Source organism: Urtica dioica, chromosome 3 (genome assembly GCF_054948205.1).
Source record: "Urtica dioica subsp. dioica isolate 48M chromosome 3, U.dioica_male_clone48M_v1_H2, whole genome shotgun sequence".
NCBI classification, from domain to species: Eukaryota; Viridiplantae; Streptophyta; class Magnoliopsida; order Rosales; family Urticaceae; genus Urtica; species Urtica dioica.
The window spans coordinates 7,658,053-7,674,168 of NC_142758.1; the positions used below are offsets into that span (position 1 = coordinate 7,658,053).

At 38.6% G+C, this 16,116-nt stretch overlaps 1 protein-coding gene and 1 pseudogene across 1 annotated transcript; both read left to right on the forward strand.

The window, feature by feature from the left end:
* Window positions 1-5,671: 5,671 nt before the first annotated feature.
* On the forward strand, window positions 5,672-10,035 carry LOC149402301 (uncharacterized; annotated as a pseudogene).
* Window positions 10,036-11,502: 1,467 nt separating this feature from the next.
* LOC149402302 (U-box domain-containing protein 34-like) lies at window positions 11,503-15,996 on the forward strand. Its single transcript, XM_089608846.1, has 9 exons — window positions 11,503-12,298; window positions 12,592-12,716; window positions 12,799-12,920; window positions 13,102-13,316; window positions 13,386-13,437; window positions 13,609-13,891; window positions 14,020-14,550; window positions 14,621-15,352; window positions 15,709-15,996. The coding sequence occupies exons 1-9, from the start codon at window positions 12,115-12,117 to the stop codon at window positions 15,751-15,753; spliced, it is 2,289 nt and encodes a 762-aa protein (XP_089464972.1). The 5' UTR covers window positions 11,503-12,114; the 3' UTR covers window positions 15,754-15,996.
* Window positions 15,997-16,116: the final 120 nt, after the last annotated feature.

Genomic DNA, 16,116 nt, shown 5'->3' on the forward strand with positions numbered 1-16,116 from the left:
CTGTCCTCTCGAGTCTTTGAGCTTTGAGAGATCAAGCTTGTAGAGATCATCCTTGAGTTCCCCTGTTAGAAGGGCCTGCCTCAAACTTTTGTCCTTAATTTCACAGCCATCACATGAAAACTCAGCAATCACATCATTATCTCTTGTAATTTTCGACACACTTACTAAGTTTTTGGTGATTTTAGGTACATGTAGAATATTTTTCAGAATAATATTCTTTTACTGTGACTTAATAACAGAGTTTCCTATATTCAGAATAGGGATAGTATTACCATTACCAACTACAAGTTTCTCCTTGCCTTTGTAGTTCTCTGAAACAGCAAGATTGGAGAGACTTGATGTGATATGGCTTGTGGCTCCACAGTCAACATACCAGGATGGATCGTCAACTGTGTCTTGAGTTGAAAAGAGAGTAGTGGTCTGAGGAGACTGGTTCTGTGTAGCTGAGGCACTTGGAGTCTGATAGGCTTGATCAAACCTGAACCAGCACGCTAAGGCTAGATGACCAGACCTTGTGCAGATCTGCAATGTAGCCAAGCATGGATTCTGAAATTGAAGACATGAGCCACGACATAATGGCTTGATCTGTGCGATTCCATATCGAGAACTCGGGATTTGGCCTGGTTCTGAGGACGGTGGCGTTTTCACGCACAGTGTTCTTTGTTCTGATCGCCATTGATTCTGTCACAGGGTTTTCTTCGATTTGAATGAACTGAGTCGGAGTTGACTTAGATCCATCGAGAAAGCCTTCTAGGTCGTGCGCACGAATCGCTGCAAGCACTTGTGATCTCCAAAAGAAGAAATTATCACGATCGAGCTTGAGTGTCGTCGGAACAAGATGAACAACGATTGGGAATGCGTTTCCAGGATACGCCATTGACGCGAGTCGAAACTGCTCTGATACCAAGTGAAGAAATGAGGAAGACGAAGATTTGAGAGAGAGAGAGAGTGAGAGAGAGAGAGAGAGCTGTTGAACAATCGTTCTAACAGAATTTCATTGATTGAGTAAGTTTAATACAATCAGTTATAATTACACATATATAGCTAGCTTATCTTGATTGACGAGTTAGTTACAAATGGTAGTTAGTTACACAAGTTGAGTGTGAGCTGGCAGTGATGAGTTGGCAATCCTGACAATGATGAGTTGGCAATCCTGACTGAGCTACTCTAGGTCACAGAAAATACCTTGATTTTTATATTTAAACCCAACATTTAAAGCCATTATAAAATATAATTTCACTTACGATGAAGTTTCTACACCAACTAGAAACGTACATATATTCCAACATTTAGAAACATCTTTCTTCCATTGAAATACTACTTGTCGTTTTTTGGGATTTATAAGTTTTAGTTTTTAGTTTTATGTTCATTACTAATTAGCTTTCAGTTTCGATGTTTGAACTTTGTTGGGTACGGCTTGATTTCGATTGCTATCACACGTGCTACTGAAGTGTCTTTTGAATGGTAATCGAGGGGAGTATGAAATTTCAAACAAGATCGTAATTTAGGGATGACATCATTTAATTAAAAATTATAGGGAAGAAATCATAATATATATATATATATAACTTAAGGACTATTTGTGTCAACTATTCATAATCTCTATGGTTATATGAATCCCCGAAAAATACAAATTCATAATCTCTATGGTTATATATATCATGTTTAATAGAAATGAAGCGGTTTTTGTAACTAATTAGTCCACTTTAAACATGTGATTTTGGATCTAGCCTACGTTTGACAATTTTTAGTGATATAGCCAAATGGCTAATGTGGCAATAATTAAGGTCTGATTTGCCATTATTTATTAACAAATTCGTCACTTTCTCTCTCATTTTTTTAAATTTTTTTTGCATCAAAACTTCAAAAATTCGTATCTTTCTCATACGAACTCGAAATTAAGTGATTTCAGATCTTACAAATTCCTGGCGTCGAGATCTTCAAAAATAGACTCATTGTGTTTGATGAAAAAGTAAGTTTAATGTATCATATTAACGTTTCCATTTATTTTTTTTAATAATTTCAAAAAAATTCAGTTATTTCCATATTTAAGGTAGTAACGTGATTTTTCTACATCAATGATATTAAACATGATTTTTCATCAAACACAAAAAGATCTCGGCGTCACGAATCCGTAGGATTTAGAATCACTCAATTTCGAGTACATATGAGATAGATATGGTTTTTTGAAGTTTTTATGTAAAAAAAAAGTGTAGGAAATAAGTAGGAGAGAGAAAATGACGAATTTGTTAATAAATAAGGGCAAATAAGACCTTAAAAATTGTCACATAAACCTATTGGCTATTTCCATAAAAGTTGTGAAACGTAGGCTAAAAACAAATTTCATACTTTCATTTTGGTTATTTTGCTACACTGCTCTTTTATAAAATATTAATTTTTAGAAAAAATTAAATTGAACAAATAAGACCTCTCTCTCTCTCCCCCCACACGGTGAACTAGTAAAAATCACATTGTAACCCCAAGAACTCTTACATTATTTTAACCACTCAACTCAACCTAAAATCTTTTGCCATTCTTCTTCTCCGATATGCGAAATGACTTGTTCACTCATCTACAATACAACTCCTACGTCTATTTTTGGGAAAGCACAACCATCATTCTTCACTAAACCAAAAGCTTCTACAAAGTTCAAGCACACTATAATAGATTAGTATCTTATTTGCTTATCGTTTAAATATAAGTATAACACACATCATTATTTCATATGCTATTTCAATTATTTTTCTATAACCTTAACTTTTATTTCCAACATGAATCGCTGGAGGCCTATGCATCGAGGTCTTACCAAAATCTCGCCGCACAATGAATTTGTACCATTCCTCTTTGTCTTCCTCGCCTATCTGGCTCCCTTCGACATAATCTTAATTTCAATCTCTACCTATCGGCCTTCCCTGCCTCCATCCACCATACTCAACAGCCAACTTCGCTGCCTAATCCCAACCTCAAACCACTCTCCCACCTGCTCGCAACCTTCTCATGCGCTTCAAGGAGTTGTGCCCCATCCTAGTTATGTGTGTTGAACAATTTTGAGGGTATGTGTCAAGCCTATACTCTAGTCCCACGTTTTCCATTCACCAAGCCGAACTCATCTTAGCCTTTTCACTAACAAGGCCATATATCAAAACTGCTAAGATAAAGCGTTAGGCCAATTGGCCTATCGACAACCCAACCTTTTGATATATTTCTCGATAAGAACAAATACACCAATTATTAAGAAACAAACTTCTACAAATCCCGAGTGATTTTAGTACTTAAATGAATCTCTAAAACAGAGAGGATGCATGAAGGACAAAATAGATCATTCACACAGAAAATCGTGGTCCCAAGTTAAAGAAAGCTATTTAATATGTCGGTAAATCCTTTACATACCCTAAAAGAAGGGATCATGCAACATCATCAACAATTTCATTTTTGTGCCTTTTTTGCATTAATTTATGCCACATCATCAATGGTTCATTTTGCGATTTATTCTTCATTATCATCATCTATCTCTCTATCTCTCTCTCGTTCTATTCTACGTGTGGGCTCCACTTTAATAAAGTTGTATTGAGCTTTTATGTCTATATATCTTTACACGCTTATTCTTTCAAATAAGTCATAGAATGGGACTCACTCAATTTTTTTATTACAACTCCTAATTTTGGTTGACAAAATATGATAGTGCTACTTTGGATCATGATGATTGACGACATGACTGTTATAGGGTAAAAATCCGACCCTCGGAAAAGGACAAAACACGACGGATTCCGAGGAATGGAATCATTCCAAGCTATCCCGGAACCAGTCTCTGACCAAAGTTGGCGAGACCCTGGCAAGTCTCGCGAGCCACAAGCGAGACCCAGCCCAAAGAAGAGGTCATGCGAGCTACGATCGAGACCCAGCCATCAAGGGCAGGTCTCGCTATCCCTGTCGAGGCCCAACTCAAGGGAAGGTCTTACAAGGGGTCACGTCACGCGACACAAAGTCTCACTAGCCAACGGCGAGGCTAGCCTCTGATAGGCGACACTTCCACACTGATCTCGCTGCTCAATGCTGAAGCCCGCCCTCTCATGAGCGACACCTTCTTAGGTCTTGCCCACCTATGACGAGACCCAGAAACCCTCATGCGAGACCTCCCAAAAAGGTCTCCCGCAGGCTCCTCGAAAATTGGGCAACCATATTTTGGGTCCTTATTCCTATAAATATGGACCCCTACTCCATTTTCTGTAAGTCATTTCTTACCTGAGAACACTCATACTTTCTCTCTAAATTCTCTCAATGCTTCTGAGTTAAAGATAGCGTTTTCTATATGTCGCTTAGCATTATACCAATATTAATGTTAAGCGTCGTAGAGCGCGAACAAGGGAACCTCTCACGCCCCTCTAGTTCACTGTTTGTTTCCTTCTCAGGGCAAACCAAGGAACTCTCGATTACCCGCAGAGGTCGGTGATCTCAAGCGTTTGACGACACCAGCCTATGTGCAGCTTCAGGTTCCGACCCAAGGTTGAACTGCAGACGGTTCTCTAGTGTTAATCTGAACCGAACATTAACAGTGACTATAGTAAAAACAAAAATTGCATCAAACCACTATAATAATATAAATGTTGTAAATAATTGTTATGCTCATAAGTCAAAAATATAGGTAAGTAATTAATTACCCTACACCTAATTTATTGACTAATGTACACAAATTTTCACTATAAATACATGAGCATGATGAAGGGAAAATCATCCCAATTTCTACAATTCACTCTTTCAATTTCTCTCAAAAATTTACTCTTCATACTTCTCTAATCTCTCTTCTAAAATTCCTACCTTATAAGTGTTTAAAGAGTTTTCGATTTAAGTTATTCTTTTGGTTTTCATAACACGTTATCAGCACGATCACTCTCGTCAAGATCAATTCGGAGGTATAATACTCTAAACACTAAAACTCGTATAACTATTATTTATTGTATACACCAGATTACTATAAACAGGAGGCTATGCCACCTTATGGTAATATGATGTGATTTACAATATTTTACCTTCGTTAATGTATAACATCATAGTACTATACGTATGGAAGGCTCTGCCTCCTTATAGTAAAGTGACGTGAACTACATCTTACTTGTAATTAATATCAATTTTCTATATACAGGAGGCTTTGTCACCTTATAGAAAAATGTTATTAATTGCAAATTTATTTTAACTGCTCTACTTAATATTTTATTTTGATTAGCTATGTCAATTCAATACTCGTACATCTACATATTGTTTATTACACATTTTTATACTTAAATACAATAATTTTTACCACAAAATTAATAAATACCCAACGGTAATATAACGGCTATAAACGGCTATATTTTACCTTATAAATACATATCTATTCAACTCATTTTTACCACACAACTCTCAAATTTTCTTCTACCTCATACATATTTTTCTCATCTCCTACTATTTTTCGGTACAAGCTCAAAACGTCTCGCTTACTACTAGTCTTTATTGCCATATTTATTGTTATGTTTAATGCTTATATTTTTACCATAGAAATTCCACCGAATGAATTTTATTTCGTTGTAGTAATGTTTGGATTCATGTATTTATTTTTATTCCTCACAATTCTTGTAGACTTATATGTCTTTAATTATTAATCTAAGAAATTTTATATTTCATAATAGTTATCATCATGGCAAATCTCGTCAAACTCAATTTCAGTCCTCTAGACATCACAGGCCAAAACTACATGCCGTGGAAGGTAGATGTAGAGATGCATCTGGAATCTTTGGGTTTACTGGAAACACTTTCTGAGGAAAATACCTCGTCAAATATAGACAAGGCAAAATCTTTAATTTTCCTTCGTCGACATCTTGACGAGGGATTGAAAAGTGAATACCTCACCACCAGAGATCCAAGTTGACTCTGGAAGGAGTTGAGGGACATATATTTTCACCAAAAGGAGATCATGCTTCCAGTATACCGTGATCAATGGAACGCTTTACGGTTCCAAGATTTCAAAAAAGTCAGCGAATATAACTCTGCGATGTTCCGAATAGTATCTCATCGGAGATTTTATGGAGACCAAGTGACAGATCATGACATGCTGGAAAAGACGTTCACCACTTTCCATGCATCGAACGTAACCTTGCAACAACAATATCGTGTTCGAGGATTTACGAAATATTCTGAACTAATTACTTGTCTTCTAATCGCAGAGAAGAATAATGAACTACTCATAAAGAATCACCAATCCCGTCCGACAGGTTCAAAAGCGTTACCTGAAGTAAACGCTGTCAACTCCGAAGAACCTGAACAACGGAACTATATTCCGGGTCGAGGACGAGGTCGAGGTCATGGTCGTAGTCGTGGTCGTGGTCGTGGTCGCGGACGTGGATACAGACGTGGTCGAAGTGGTTATAATCATAACGATTCTTACAATATCACGAAAGATTATCATAAGAAGCAACAAGAAGAAAAGAATCACGATTATCCACACAAAAAGGGAAAATACCCAAGTACTTCCAAGGGTAGTGAAGATGTTTGTCATAGATGTGGCACAAAAGGACACTGGTCTAGACTTTGTCGTGTTCCTCAATATTTGTGCAATCTATATAAAGCAACCGTGAATGGGAAAGAAAGGGAGGTCAACTTTATTGACCAAGAACCTTTAGATGACTCCACTCATCTTAATGCTTCCGACTTCGATGGTGATCTTGCGCACAATGTTGTTGATTCTGCTGCCTTCACAGAAGACTTCAAGATTAATGATGCATGTATGTTTTTCCCATGCTTGGGAATGAAGCAAAGTCTAATATTTTACCTAGTTACTTAAATATAAATATGTATAATATGTGTAATATTTTTCAAGACTATGTAACACATTAATATTATATAATATAAGTACGTTTTTCTCATTAACTTTATTTTGTTTTAATATGAAGTTATCATATGGAAAAAGCAAATTGTGTGGCGAACCAAATGGTTGGTACTGGAGAAATCTGCATACCGGATAGTGGAACAACGCATATTATTTTGAATGATAAAAAGTTTTTCTCAATGATAAAGCCAACGAAAAATTTTGTGAATACAATATCAGGTCCTGTAGATCCGATTGAAGGTATTGGTAAGGCAAATTTCACACTGCAAAATGGAACAGAATTCAATATAAATAATGCTTTATTTTCACCGAGATCCAAACGAAACTTGTTGAGTTTTAATGACATATATTCTCATGGATTTAATACTCACTCTATAACTGAAGGCACCATGAAATATATGTGTCTTACGACATCCAAATTTGGAAAGAAACAAATTTTAGAAAAACTACCTATGCTCCCTACTGGATTGCACTACACATATATAAAAGCGATAGAATCAAATTCGGTAGTCATTGAGTCTTCAATTTTAACGACATGGCACAATCGTTTGGGTCATCCTGGTTCTATTATGATGCGAAGAATTATTGAAAATACACATGGGCATCCATTAAAGGGCCAGAAGATCCCTCAAGGTAATATTTTTCCATGTAAAGCTTGTTCTCTTGGAAAGCTTATCATAAGGCCTTCACCGGGAAAGGTTGAAACAGAATCACCTACGTTCCTTGAACGTATTCAAGGTGACATATGTGGGCCTATTCACCCACCATCTGGTCTATTTCGATACTTCATGGTATTGATAGATGCTTCTAGCAAATGGTCGCATGTTTGTCTGTTATCAACTCGCAATATGGCATTTGCGAAATTACTTGCTCAAATAATTAAATTACGAGCTCAATTTCCTGATCATACAATTAAGAAAATCAGGCTCGATAATGCTGGTGAATTTACATCCAAAACATTCGATGATTATTGTATGCCAGTTGGGATGGATGTTGAGCATCCTGTTGCTCATGTACATACACAAAATGGTCTAGCTGAATCGCTAATTAAGCGCCTCCAGCTTATTGCTAGACCATTGATAATGAGAAAGGGACTCCCTACTTCAATATGGGGTCATGCAATATTACATGCTGCTGCATTAATTCGCATCCGACCGAGTGCATATCATAAATACTCCCCTCTGCAACTTGCATTTGGCCAAGTACCAAATATATCTCATCTGAGAATTTTTGGATGTGCTGTTTATGTGCCTATAGCACCTCCTCAAAGAACAAAGATGAGACCTCAAAGGAGGCTTGGAATTTATGTAGGTTATGAAAGTCCATCTATTGTTAGGTATCTAGAACCTCAAACTGGTGATGTTTTTACAGCACGGTTTGCTGATTGCCATTTTGATGAAGAAAATTTCCCAGTATTAGGGGGAGAAAGAAACTAGCTGAAAAGGGAAATTACTTGGTCTGTACCAACATTATTGCATCTTGACCCTTACACAAAAGATTGTGAAGGAGAAGTGGAAAGGATTGTACATTTGCAAGGTATTGCAAATCAACTTCCTGATGCGTTTACAGACACTAAAAGAGTGACTAAATCATACATTCCTGCTGCAAATGCTCCTGCGTAAATTGATGTCCCAAAAGGACAAATTGAAAATAAAGTCACTCATGAAGTCACAACACGCCTGAAACGTGGAAGACCATTCGGTTCCAAAGATAAAAATCCTCGGAAAAGAAAAGGAGCAGAGAGACAAAATGACCCCAAAATGGAGGAATGTATTCTAGAAATACAAAACGAGGAAAATCGAGAAATTTCAATTAATTATGCCAATACAGGTATACAATGGAACCGAAATGATGAAATCAATGATGCATTCTCATATAGTCTGGCATGCGATGTCATGGATGAAAATGATGGAGATCCCGAACCAAGGTCTGTTACTGAATGTAAAAATAGACACGATTGGGGGGAATGGAAAAATGCAATTCAAGCCGAACTTGACTCGCTTAACAAGCGCAATGTCTTTGGACCAATAGTACTCACACCTGTAGATGTGAGACCTGTTGGATACAAATGGGTATTTGTACGAAAGAGAAATGAGAAAAACGAGATTGTGAGATACAAAGCTCGACTTGTTGCCCAAGGTTTTTCTCAAAGGCCCGGAATTGATTTTGAAGAAACATATTCCCCTGTAATGGATGGAATTACATTCAGATACTTGATCAGCCTAGCAGTGCATGAGAAACTAAATATGCATCTCATGGATGTTGTCACAGCTTATTTATACGGATCGTTAGATACTCAAATATATATGAAGATCCCCGAAGGATTCAAGATGCCTAAAGCATCTAGTTCAAAGCCTAGAGAAAAATATTCCATCAAATTACAAAGATCTTTATATGGGTTAAAGCAATCCGGATGAATGTGGTTTAATCGCTTAAGTGAATATTTAATACAAAAAGGTTATGTCAATAACTCTCTTTGTCCATGCGTATTCATTAAGAAAACTACATCTGGATGTGTAATCATCGCTGTTTATATTGATGATTTAAACATCATTGGGACTGATGAAGAGATCAAAGAAGTAATCTCTTACTTAAAGCAAGAATTTGAAATGAAAGATCTTGGGAAGACAAAATATTGTCTTGGCTTACAGATTGAGCACGTGAAAACTGGAATATTTGTGCATCAGTCAAATTACACGAAAAGGGTGATAAAACGCTTCCATATGGATAAGTCAAATCCTTTAAGTACTCCAATGGTTGTCAGATCCCTAGATGTGGTAAAAGACCCATTTCGTCCATGTGAGGAATCTGAACAGATTCTTGGTCCTGAAGTACCATATTTCAGTGCGATTGGAGCCCTTATGTACCTTGCTAATTGCACTCGACCAGATATAGCTTTTGCAGTTAATCTATTAGCAAGATTCAGCTCAGCTCCTACAAAGAGACACGGGAATGGTGTAAAACATGTGCTTCGTTATCTTCAAGGAACGATTGATTTAGGATTATTTTATCCTAACAAGACAAAACCAGTTTTGATTGGTTATGCAGATGCAGGTTACTTATCAGATCCACACAAAGGGAGATCTCAGACTGGATACGTGTTTACGTATGGAGGGACTGGCGTTCTCAAAAGCAAACGCTCGTTGCTACATCATCAAATCATGCGGAGATTATAGCACTACATGAAGCAAGTCGTGAATGTGTATGGCTGAGATCAACGACGCAACATATCAGAGCCACCAGTGGTCTTCCAACAATTGAAGACCCCATCACACTTCATGAAGATAATGCCGCATGTGTTGCTCAAATGAAGGAAGGATTCATCAAGAGCGACAGAACAAAACACATCCCTCCAAAGTTCTTTTCGTTCACCCAAGAGCTAGAGAAGAACAATGTTATCAACATCCAGTATATTCGTTCTTGTGATAACTCATCTGATCTCCTCACAAAGACGCTCCCCACTTCAACTTTCAGGGGGAGCTTTGCATAGTTGTACTTTTTTTTTCCTTACTGAGGTTTTTATCCCACTGGGTTTTTCCTAGTAAGGTTTTTAATGAGGCAGCATGAACACGTAAATGTATCAATGAGCATCCCAAAGGGGGAGTGTTGTAAATAATTGTTATGCTCACAAGTCAAAAATATAGGTAAGTAATTAATTACCCTACACCTAATTTATTGACTAATGTACACAAATTTTCACTATAAATACATGAGCATGATGAAGGGAAAATCATCCCAATTTCTACAATTCACTCTTTCAATTTCTCTCCAAAATTTACTCTTCATACTTCTCTAATCTCTCTTCTAAAATTCCTACCTTATAAGTGTTTAAAGAGTTTTCGATTTAGGTTATTCTTTTGGTTTTCATAACAATAAACACATTATTTCTTGTGATAGAGGCAATATTTATCAATTGTACTATATCTTTGCCACCTCATACTGTTACATTCATCTTCCACTTTTTTCATATCATCTGCATTCTCATAATCTCTTTACATAATTCATAAAATAACTACATATACAAATTATTTACTATGCTGCAAATATTTATATTGTAATTATTCATTATATATATTATAATTTTCAAATTCAAAATTAACACAACTTTAACATTTGAGAATTATTGTATTTTATTGTTATAATTTTCAATGTTATGTATAAGTGAATGGAATGACAGATTTGTATTTTGATAAACTATTGTATTTCGTTGTTATATTATTATTATTAATAATTTTTTACACTAGAAATTGAGAGCTAATTCATGTGGTAAATTAAAATCTGGAATTATTACAGTATTAATAAAAAAAAATACAAAACAGGGGGAACAAATACACAATATATAATTGAAAGAGAGGTATAAAAGAATTATTTAAAAATAATTCCTGAATATTTCGTTAATAATTATTTATATGGTTATTAAGTTATATAGCCACACGGTTATAATGAATTGTGATATAACCCACCTTTGATTAATTTCTTGTAAATAGTCATGTTAACTTATTAATAGATAAATAAAAGACTTATTTAACTCAGCCAAACATGTAAAAAAATGTAGTTAATAGGCTGACACGTATGCAAGTTGATTATTTACAAAGTATTTAACAAAGATTGGCTAATTTACAATTACTATAGTTTAAGTGGGTTACCTAGTCAATTTTTTGTTATTTTATATATAAATATAACGGTACCTAAAGGCTAAAACCCATATCATGTATACTGACCGGTGCCGTGTAGGACTTCGAAATTTCTACGCGGTAGAATCTTCTTTACTGACATAACTACATCTATTTAGTTGGGTTGGGTCACAGAACAGACGAAAGTGGAGACTGACAGAGGTGAAATAAACAATCTAATCCATAATACCGTTCTCAATTTCGTACGCGGGACCTATCACCAAGATCAATGCACTGTCTAAAACAGAGTCGAAGGAGCAAGAACCGTGGGTGGCTAGCTCCGAAGATCAAGGGATTCCATTTCTGTTTGACCCTACGATCGGGTATAGTCCTATGAAAAGGAAATTCCCAAATATAGGATACTGGGTTTGTATCACCCGTTTAGTTGAGGAAGAGGTTTTTCCAATAAAGGGGTTTGATAAATCTTGCCGATTATTAAGGAATGTATTTCCTTTTATTTCTTCTTATTTGTCTCCCACATTCATGGGTCGCCCAGAGTGAACCAGGCGAAAATCACGGCGGTCCTTTTTTCCCATTATTTGTCCCATCATCGTCGCGCGATCAGTGAAGAAAGGGAGGGAAATGTGGCAAACGAGGAAGTACGATCCGAAGAGAGGATCGGGAACTGGGATCGTGGCTGTGGCGATAGACAAGGACAAAGGAAGCCAAGCGGCTCTCAAATGGGCCGCCGAGAATCTGCTCTCCAAAGGCCAAGTTGTTGTGCTCATCCACGTCGTCCATAAGCACTCTTCCAATGCTCCTTCAGGTATTCAATAAGCTTTCATACAATCAACTTCACTCTAGCTTTTGCATTAACATTGTTATTCCTCTTCTCAAAAGTAGGCCATCTATCGCGGGGAATTATAACTTAGGACTAGCAATTTTGTTGAGAAAGTTTACCCCAAAAAAATATATGTAATTTGCACAACAACCGTTTAGCTGCATTTTTATTGCGGAAAGCATTACCTAATTGTCCTTGCAAATCTGTACGTTGGGAATTGTGTTACAAAAAAAAATGAGCTGGTTTAAGTTTCATATATATATTTTTTTCTCTCCCAGTGGGAGGAAGCCAGGCCATTATTTGTAATCCCAAAAGCTCGGGTGGATCGCCGCACAGAGAGCAACTCGAGAACCAGAGCCAGGATCTTTTCCTCAAATTCCATTGCTTTTGCACGCGCAAAGACGTATTTCTCTCACTCTCTCCTCGCCATTTTTCATTTTTCATCTTCCTTGACAATTTCTACTTATCATCTTCCTCCGGATCAGATTCAATGCCTCGATATCATACTCGAGGACTCGGATACGGCAAAAGCATTGACAGAGTACGTTTCATATGCCGCAATTGAGAATTTGGTTCTGGGTAGCCCATCAAAGCACGGATTTATGAGGTACTACTCAAATGCGTTGACCATTTCAATTTGTTATTATTTTATTTTTAATTAGCAAGGAATGCAATTTTAATAAGCAAAATACGACTTAGAAAAAAAAAATAGAGAATTCAGCTACAAAAAATGGCTTTTTTTTTTTTTTTTTTTTTTTTTTTTTAATCTGGATGGCGTATTTCTTCAGGTTCAAGGGGTCAAGTGTCCCGAGCAGCATTATAAAATACGCACCGGAATTCTGCAACGTGTATGTGATCTCGAAAGGAAAGATTTCTTCGACGAAGAACGCATCGCGTCCCGTTGCGTACTCGTCTCCGCTGCTCACTCACATTCAGAATTTGACACTCACGAAGGAAGCTGTCAAGCCCATTGACACGCCTAAGCCGCGACTGAGCGTACGAGGTTTGTATATATAGCTGAAATTCTTTAGTTGGATTCTTGTTCAAACTCAATGACTTGTTTGATGTGTAGTGGGAGAGAGGCCAGCGTTCAGGCCTAGAAGCTTACACGACGAAGGAATAAGGTGAGGATTTGTCTTTTCGATAATCATTAACTTGTTTCCTTTCTACTGATATAGCTAGTACAAAACAGGAAAGAAAAGAGAGTGGTTCTTGAATTAAACCCAAGATTTTAGACTTTTACTTGGCGTTTGTGGAAATAGATTATGATTGTGTTATGCCATTGAGCGATATAGGTCTCCATTGGCAAGAAGGGCGGGCATTCCTGGGATTTCTCCGCACGTGGGGTTTTCAGAGTCAGATACGGACATATCGTTTATAAGCTCCGACAGGACAAGCACCGATCGGCCATCGTCCGTGTTCTACGACTACATCGACCAAGGCCGAACCTCGAGGCTTTCCACAAGCTCCGATGGGTCTTTCCGAGGGCCCAAGTTTAGCGACCTAACTTCGCTACACGATGTTTCTTTTACGATGGACAGTGGAAGGACATCTTGCTCCTGGTCCTCGCAAGGCATGGTATGCATGAACAAACTCAAACCACTGTTACTATGGGTATGCTTGGAACCAGGAAAATTTTGATTTCCGAGCCCATTTTGGACCACATTATCTGCACTAAAGTATGTACGTGTTTATATGGAATGAAGGACGACGTTGAAACTGAGATGAGGAGGCTAAAACTGGAGCTGAAGCAAACAATGGACATGTACAGCGCGGCGTGCAAAGAAGCGTTGACGGCGAAGCAAAAGGAAAAGGAGCTGAGTAGCTGGAGGATGGAAGACGAGAGGAAGCTTGAGGAGGCACGGCTGGCGGAGGAAGCTGCGATGGCGACCGCGGAGAAAGAGAAGGCGCGTTGCAGGGCGGCCATGGAAGCGGCCGAGGCGGCCAAGAGGATCGCCGAGCTCGAGGCTCAGAAGCGCACGAACGCGGAAGTCAAGTCGCTCATCGAGGCCAAGGAGTTGCGCAAGATGTTGGACAGCCTGGCCCACAGCGACGGGCGGTACAGGCGATACAACGTCGAGGAGATAGAGAAGGCCACCGATTACTTTGCCGACTCGCGCAAGATCGGCGAAGGCGGTTACGGACCCGTGTACAAGTGTTATCTTGACCACACCCCCGTCGCCGTCAAAGTTCTGCGCCCCGACGCCGCTCAAGGCCGCTCCCAGTTCCAACAGGAGGTAAGATTTCTTTTCTGCTTCGTAGAAATGTTTATTCTTTCTGAATTCTTATGGCATTATTGTAGTGCAGATCGACATACTGAGCTGCATAAGGCATCCGAACATGGTGCTTCTGCTAGGAGCTTGCCCGGAGTACGGAATTCTGGTGTACGAGTACATGGCAAAGGGAAGCCTAGACGACAATCTGTTCCCGAAAGGCGAGACGGCGGTGATGTCGTGGCAGATCAGGCTGCGAATCGCGGCGGAGATCGCGACAGGGCTGCTCTTCCTCCACCAGACGAAGCCGGAGCCGCTGGTCCACCGAGACCTCAAGCCCGGCAACATCCTGCTCGACCACAACTACGTGAGCAAGATCGGAGACGTGGGGCTCGCCAGGCTCGTCCCGGCCGTGGCCGAGAACGTCACGCAGTACCACGTGACCTCGACCGCCGGAACGTTCTGCTACATCGACCCCGAGTATCAGCAGACCGGGATGCTCGGAGTCAAGTCCGACGTGTACTCGCTCGGGATCTTGCTTCTCCAGCTCATCACCGCCAAGCCTCCCATGGGCTTGGCTCACTACGTCGAGAACTCCATCGAGAGAGGGACGTTCAGGGACATGCTTGACCCGGCCGTGCCCGACTGGCCCCTCGACGAGATGCTCTGCTTCGCCAAGCTGGCGCTCCAGTGCGCCGAGCTCAGACGCAAAGACCGTCCCGACCTCTGCTCCGAGGTCTTGCCGCGGCTCAACATGTTGAGGGATTTCGCCGACGGGAAGACCGGGCATTGTTCCTTCTCCAAAAATACTAAACACCTCCAACATGTAAGTCGAAAAAATTACAAAAGCGTTTTTTTTCTTCTTCGAAATAACCTAATATTCACAATCCCGGATCGTATATCGCCGTTTTGTGTCTCTTTCTCTGTCCCTCCAATTGTATTAAGCCACATCGTGATGACTTGGTCTATTTTGATTAGAGGGATACCGAGGGTAGAAATCGACTAAAGATGTTGGCAAGATTTTAAAAATAAATAACAACTAGAAATTCAATCTCAATGGTAATGGCTTCATTAGTAGGATCGGTTTTTTAAATAAATACTTTGATATCTGTTAGTAGCTGTGTATTTAGTATGTGATACACATATGTATCTGACATGGAGAGAAATGAATTCGATTTGCAGGAGGAGATAATTGATATTCACTCAAGCCCGGATTCGTTCGCTTGAAAACCTAGCAAGTTTCAGAATGGCAAATAGTTTTGCCGAAAAGCTTGAAGATATGAGGAAATTCATAGGCTAGTTGACAGCGAGCAGTTATATGAAACTAATGATAGATGGAAGATTAATGTGAGTACTCAATATGATAGATTGCTAACCAAAAAAAAAAAAATATCAATATGCAAATTCCACTCCCAAAAAAATGGGAGGGTTTTGAAAATTTATAGCTATTTGGTTGAGCTCAAGATTTTATTCCATTCTTACCATTAGTTCTATGTAATGAAAAAAAAAAAAAAAAAAAAAAAACGTGTTTAAAAGTAAGGAAATCTGACTATTCTTCTTTTCAATCAATATCTTAAGAAACTCTAACTT